The sequence below is a fragment of the Podarcis vaucheri genome (assembly GCF_965113315.1).
Source record: "Podarcis vaucheri genome assembly, chromosome: 7".
NCBI classification, from domain to species: domain Eukaryota; kingdom Metazoa; phylum Chordata; class Lepidosauria; order Squamata; family Lacertidae; genus Podarcis; species Podarcis vaucheri.
In genome coordinates, this window is record NC_138765.1 from 71,626,705 (window position 1) to 71,633,522 (window position 6,818).

Here is a 6,818-nt window from a genome sequence, read left to right on the forward strand (position 1 = left end):
ATCATTAAAAATAAACATTGATAGAATTAAAACTCTCCATATATTATCTATTAAAAACATAGGTAAAGGGACCCCTGACCATTAGGTCCAGTCCTGGCCGACTCTGGGGTTGCTGTGCTCATCTCGCTTTATTGGCCGAGGGAGCCGGCGTACAGCTTCTGGGTCATGTGGCCAGCATGACTAAGCTGCTTCTGGCGAACCAGAGCAGCGCACGGAAACGCCTTCCTGCCAGAGCGGTACCTATTTATCTACTTGCACTTTGACGTGCTTTCGAACTGCTAGGTTGGCAGGAGCAGGGACCGAGCAACGGAAGCTCACTCCGTCGCGGGGATTCGAACCGCCGACCTTCTGATCGGCAAGTCATGGGCTCTGTGGTTTAACTCACAGCGCCACCTGCGTCCCATTAAAAACATAGAGATGCAATAAAAACAGCACCAGCAAGGTAAGAGTAAAATGGGCAGGTTAATTTCTGCCTGGCTTGGCAGAGGATACTTCCCAGTAGATCAGCTTCCCCAGTCCTCCATTCTATAGAACCAAGTGCCACCAGGGTCTGTCCATTTACCCTCCAGGTGCCCTTCTCTTACCCCCTCCTGGTCCCCATGCCAAGTGATATTATTGCCCTATTTCATCCTGTTCCTTGGAACCACTTGGCAACACTCTTCACAGTAAGCATCTACTTAACTGGATATAACTTTAGTGGTCACTAAACAACTGTTGAGAATGTTTGTTGATATTACTACTATGTTTTCCACTTAGGCCTCCCAATACTTAAGATATGGATTGATTAAAGGGGTTTTTAAATTAAAAAATCAATTATCAATTATGGAAGAAATTAAGTTACATTAATCCAGCCTTGTCTCCCAAGTACTGGAGAGGTTGTCCTGGTTGAGGCTCTTATATGTCATGGCACTGTCCCCATGGTGCCCTTTTCTTCCTTCCTCAAATGTCAGTGGAACAGTCAATAGTTTGCTTCCTTATTCTGCATTATCATGGTGTCAAATCTCAGTTGATCAATATGTGTCCATTTTTACTGATAACATTTTAAAAATGTAACTCTTCGCAATGCTCTTTTTATGACTGTATTCACTGGTATGCAGTCCTGTCACCTCTTTTTTTAATTTTGCTGCCCTTGGCAGCCATTTTTTCCAGCCACCCACAGCAATTTTATCAAGATAAGAGTGCCAACATCTCTTTTTCTAATTCATTAAGAAATAGCACTGGGTCTATGAGACTTAGTTCCCAGCATACAAGCTTTAGAACTGCTGCCGCTATGATTTGCTCCTGTACCTTAAGACAGGAGTGGTGAATCATTTTCAGTTTGAGGGAGGCAGTAGGCTAGTGGCGCGCAGAGCAGGAGGGGTAAATTATTATTATTAGCCAAGTTACAGGGAACCAGGCAGAAAGCCTTCTCCATAGTGGCACCCACCCTGTGGAATGCCCTCCCACCAGATGTCAAAGAGAAAAATAACTACCAAACTTTTAGAAGACATCTGAAGGCAGCCCTGTTTAGGGAAGCTTTTAATATTTAATAGGTTATTGTATTTTAGTGTTTTGTTGGAAGCCATCCAGAGTGGCTGGGGAAACCCAGCCAGATGCCCGGGGTATAAATAATAGATGATGATGATGATGATGATGATGATTATTAAGTTTCTGCGTTCCATCCACAAAAGGTTTCTGCATGCACTTACAAACACACACACATACGCATCTGCCTTTCAATACAAGTAAGCACACTTTAAGGACACATTCCAGCTTGGCAAAGAAGTTGTGAAGCAGGGACGGGGCCTTGGGAGTCCTGAAGAGGCCAAATTTGGCCCCCAGGCCTGAGGCTCTCTACCCTGCTGTAATATTTGCAATGGTAAAACATCATCCACATTGGGAGTCAAGCCTCCTAACCACAGGACACTTTTATGACCAAGGTGTGTGATAGAAAAGAAACCCAAGTCAGTCGCTCCGCTTCGGGGCAGCTCTGCCTGGCAAGTACCAGCACTCTTCCGGGGAGAGAGTTGCATATCCTTTGTAGGCAACTTGCGGGAGGAGTCAAAAACCCACTTCCTAATGCATGTGCTGGAGTCGGTCCTCTTTTGCAAGCATTTGTTTTTAATTGAGGAAAGAACACCAAGCATCATCACAGTTTGAACTTCTTAGTTCAAAAAGAACAACATAATTATGTTCTCTCTTTGAACAACAGCCAAGTGTTCTGTAGGAGGAATCATTCGCTACAGCAGCCTTATGTATAGAGCTAACAGCCTTGCCAATGGCCCAGCTAGTCCAGCGTCCTGTCCCCACAGTTCCCACCCAGATTCTAGAATCAAGAATAGGTGCACTCTCCTCTCCTGCAGTTTCCAGCAACTAGTATTGCTGCTTCCAACTGCGGCAGCAGAGCATAGCAATCATAGGTAGTTGTGACCAATAGCCTTCTCCCTCCATGAATTTGTCCAATCCTCTTTTAAAGCCATCCAAGTTGTGACCATCGCTGCCTCCCATGGGAATGAATTCCCCTGTTTTAACCCTGCGCTGCAAGATTGCCCTCCAGTTCAGATCATCGCCTCTAAAGTCAGACCCTGACAGAGTCCAAGCTAGAAACAACTGACTAGGAATAAGACCGTGGAGTCATAGAGTTGTAGTCAATGCTAGTCCTACTCAGAGCAGACCCACGGAAGAAGATGAACATAGCTCTGAATAGGATTTAGTTGGATACAACCCAAGAGTTCTCTTGATAATACTGGCATATTATTTTCAATAGATTTACTATTAATTTCATCAGATCTGTTCAGAGGATGGCTTATTTGGATGCACCGTAAATAAATTAAGGAGTCAGAACCTCTTGATCTATTGCAGATCTCCCAGCAGATCCTGATCTGTCTTCTGTCCATCCCTGATATAGCAAGATAATTCTTGTGTGGTTTTTGGGTTTTGTTTTAATTAGTCATTATGATGGAGCCTCCTTGTTCAGCAGTAAGATTGACCTGGTATGCAGCTACAGCCTTCCATGTGCTGCTTTAACCTGGGGCCCTGCAGATATATTGGACTACAACTTCCATCAGCACCAGAAAGTAGAACTGGCTGATGGGAGTTGTAGTCCAAAAAAAACAATAACAACACTGGAACTGATGGGAGTTGTGGTCCAAGGTCTGTGGAAGGCACCGAGTTGGGAGGAGGAGTTGGTCTAGGCCCACCATTACATAGTAAGGCCTCGGAAGTTGGGCTCGCTGCAGGGGGGTAGCGCCGCTTGCTGGTTTAGCAGCTTCTCGAGAACGTTGAGCTCAGCGTCACGCTTCTCAATGTCATCCGAAGGAGTCCAGGACATGTCGTGCTGCAGTTTGTAGGCACCAAGGAACTCGCTTGGACAGCTGGCCCCCCATTCCTATGAAGGGGGGGGGGAGAGAGAGAGAGAAGGAAAGAAACACTTATCAAGTCCCCAGAATGCCAGCAGAAACTGTCTACACCATGCTACACCAAATCAATCAAAATCGGCATGCACAACAGATGCTCTCTACTGCTAGGCCAGTGTCCTTCAGGCTTGGGTCCTTAGCTTCTTGTTGGACCACAGCTCCCATCACCCCTGAACACTGGCTGAGCTGGCTGGGGATGGTTGGGAACTGGGAGCCCACAAACATCTGGGGTGCAAGCCTGAAGAACCCTGCACTATGCTATGACAAGCATGTTGGCTGACCCCTAAAGCAGCCTTCTCTAACTACACTGGTCCCAGCATATCCTACTCTGAATGATAGCAGTTCTCCAGGGTCTAAGGTCTCCAGCTGGGATTGGGAACCTGAATTCCTGCAGACATTGCTGGACTTCCAAATCTCACCAGCCCTAAGCCACCATGCCCAGCGGTCAGGGATGATGGAAGCAAAAGTACAGTAAAATCTAGAGGGCTACAGGCCATGATCTCCAGAGCCTCGGCAAGAAGTCTTTCTCCATGACCTGGAGAAGCCAGGGGCTGGAATTGGGATGTTCTGTAAGCAGAGAGATCTGCGTTGCCACAAGGTGATGCTAAGCATTTTGCTAGTACAATACAAGCAAGATACTTTTTTTCTTATTCCGACACAATCCTTAGGAATGTAAAGAGAGTCAGGGTAGTGGCCCATCTAATCCAGCACCCTATTCTCACAGTGGCCAAGCAACTGTCTCTTATCAAGCACACAAGTGGGAGCTGGGTGCAATTGCAACCCTCCGCTCCTGCAGTTTTCAGCAAATGGCACTCAGAAGCATACTGTCTCCAACAGTGGAAGTAGAGCAGTCATCAGAGTTAGTAACTACTGCCCTCCATGAATTTGTCTAACCCATGTTTAAAGTGATCCAAGCAGATGGCCATTGCTGCCTCCTGTGGAAATGAGTTCCACAGGTTAGCTATATTGTGAATAAGTACTTTCTTTTATCTGTCTTCCAACATTCAGCTTCACTGGATTTTCATCAGTTCTAGTCTTATGGGTGTGGGAGGGAAGCTTTCCTCTGTTCATTTTCTCCACATCAGGCATTATTTTTACAAGCCTCTTACTTGCCTTTTCTCTAAACTCAAAACCCTTTTAAAAGAAGGGCTCAGTACCTTAGGTGAAAGCATGGAGAAGTAGCGCTGGCCACTCTGCCGCCTGTACAGGTAGTAGACATTGCCCGGCTTTTTCACAAAGTTGCAGGCAACGTGGTGCAGATCAGCATCTCTGTTCGCCTCTTCCAAAACCTAAAACACCAGAGAGAGAGAGAGAGAGAGAGAGAGAGTGCACGTGCATCAACACCCCAAAAGTGTCTTGGATACAAACAGTTGGCTAGAATGTGGTGCTGATAACGCTGAGGTTACAGGTTCGATCCCCATATGAGACACCTGCATATTCCTGCATTGCAGGGTGGTCTTCAAAGTCCCTTCCAACTCTACAATTCTTTGATTCTATGAAATATTGCTCTTCCTCTCAAGTTTGCTGCTTTCCTCCCAAGTCACATCACTGCAACTTTCAACTCTGAACTCTGGCTTTGTCCTTCTAACTAGCCTGTGCTGGGGAAGGGGGCCCACCCATCTGCCATCTCACACAGAGTTCTTTTCCTTTGTTCCCCCTTAATGGCCCATCACCCAGGCAATCACTTCAGGGGACTTCTTTTGCCTACAGAGATCTTGTGGACCTCTTTGCATTTGGCTTTGAAGGCGCCAGCAAAGCAGCCAATTGGCTAGTGTGCTGTAGTGGTTAGAGATGGGGTTGCTGTGAGGATAAAACAGGGAAGCAGAGAAAAAACCCTCTCTAGGGTGCGTTATTTTAGAACTGTGCAAGCCTTTGACAATGGAGTTCTTCCCCTCCCCACACTTACCTTTCTGGCTTGTTCCTGCAAGTACCGGATTTGTTCTGCTATGACGGTCAGTCTGTTGCAGGCATTTGCTCGGGTGAAAGCATCGGCCTGTAGAAAAGAACGGAAACAGGAATATTTTTTAAAGGAGATTGGAAGTCTGGGTCTCCATATAAGCAACAAAAGTTCAAGGGTGGTTTTTGTACAGCACTTTGAGACATTTGCGTGGAAGGGCATTTATAAATGAACAATAATAATGCATTTTAAATCAGTGAAGACCCATTGAAATTAATGGAAATAAGTTAAGTCATGGCCATTAATTTCAAGGTGTGTACTCAGGGGTGTAACCAACATTAGTGTGCGCAAACATTTTGACATATGTGAATAGCAGTAATGACCCTATTTATTTATTTATTATTGTGTTTATATCCTGTGTTTTCTTCTCTACAGAGCTGAAGGCAGAGTACATGGTTCTCCCCCTCCTAGTTTAATCCCCACAACAACCTTGTGAGGTTAGGCTGAGAGGCAATGACTGCCCTAAGATCACCCTGTGAGAGCTTTGTGGCCTAATGGAGATGTGAAGTATACCTGTATACGTTCAGTATACCTGAAGGAGCGTCTCCACCTCCATCATTCTGCCGGACACTGAGGTCCAGCGCAGAGGGCCTTCTGGCGGTTCACTCGCTGTGAGAAGCCAAGTTACAGGGAACCAGGCACAGGGCCTTCTTGGTAGTGGCACCTGCCCTGTGGAACGCCCTCCCACCAGATGTCAAAGAGAAAAACAACTACCAAACTTTTAGAAGACATCTGAAGGCAGCCCTGTTTAGGGAAGCTTTTAATGTTTAATAGGTTATTGTATTTTAGTGTTTTGTTGGAAGCCGCCCAGAGTGGCTGGGGAAACCCAGCGAGATGGGCGGGGTATAATAATTTATGATGATGATGATGAACCCCGGTGTCCTAGGTCCAAGTCCAGCATTCTAAACACTACACGGAACCGGCAAATGCAGTTTGGGGGACACGCTGACATGCTCACCCTAGCTGTCATCCAGAGGCCACCATTGCCAAGGCCCACGGAACAACCACCGAACATTCAACCAGGCATTAATAAACAAAAAAACCCTACTCTGCACCTGCCCGGAGGCTCATCAAACACAGGCGCTCTGCACGCTCTCAGAGGCACCCTCCTCGCTCACCTTCTGCACCTGCTCTGCTAGAGCCACCAAGTCCGAAGGCCGAGCCTTCCGCGCAGACGGAGCCAGCTGGAAGTTGGACTCCACCAGCGCCGCCCCCTGAAACAAGGCGGCCGGAGACTCAGCAGCGGCACCGGCTTCGGACTCCGCTTCCGCCCTGGCCGCCATTCCTCGTGGCACCAGCCCCTCCCCCTTCGACCTCCCATTGGCCTCTGATCGCCTTACGTCAGAAAGAAGGCGAGGCACCAGGGGACAGAACGGAGTAGGCGGAGCCAGCCTTTCCGCCAATAAGGAGGCCACGAACGGGGGAACGGGGTGGATGGACGAGTCGCGGAGGGGCGGAGCATCAGG

At 47.3% G+C, this 6,818-nt stretch overlaps 1 protein-coding gene across 1 annotated transcript; it reads right to left on the bottom strand.

Annotated features, from left to right (window-relative positions):
• Positions 1-2,080: 2,080 nt before the first annotated feature.
• On the bottom strand, positions 2,081-6,674 carry LOC309536426 (uncharacterized protein C1orf50 homolog). Its single transcript, XM_082230665.1, has 4 exons — positions 6,471-6,674; positions 5,302-5,388; positions 4,553-4,684; positions 2,081-3,367 (listed from the first exon to the last, which is right to left on the bottom strand). Exons 1-4 carry the CDS (start codon positions 6,633-6,635, stop codon positions 3,182-3,184), a joined length of 570 nt encoding a protein of 189 aa, XP_082086791.1. The 5' UTR covers positions 6,636-6,674; the 3' UTR covers positions 2,081-3,181.
• Positions 6,675-6,818: the final 144 nt, after the last annotated feature.

What these genes read in the sequence shown, in the direction of transcription:
- LOC309536426 (XM_082230665.1), bottom strand. Translation starts at nt 6,635, where the DNA reads ATGGCGGCCAGGGCGGAAGCGGAGTCCGAAGCCGGTGCCGCTGCTGAG. An exon ending in TGCAGGAACAAGCCAGAAAG is followed by an intron (nt 4,685 to 5,301) that starts GTAAGTGTGGGG and finishes CTGGTGTTTTAG; the next exon opens with GTTTTGGAAGAGGCGAACAG. An exon ending in TCTCCATGCTTTCACCTAAG is followed by an intron (nt 3,368 to 4,552) that starts GTACTGAGCCCT and finishes CCCCCTTCATAG; the next exon opens with GAATGGGGGGCCAGCTGTCC.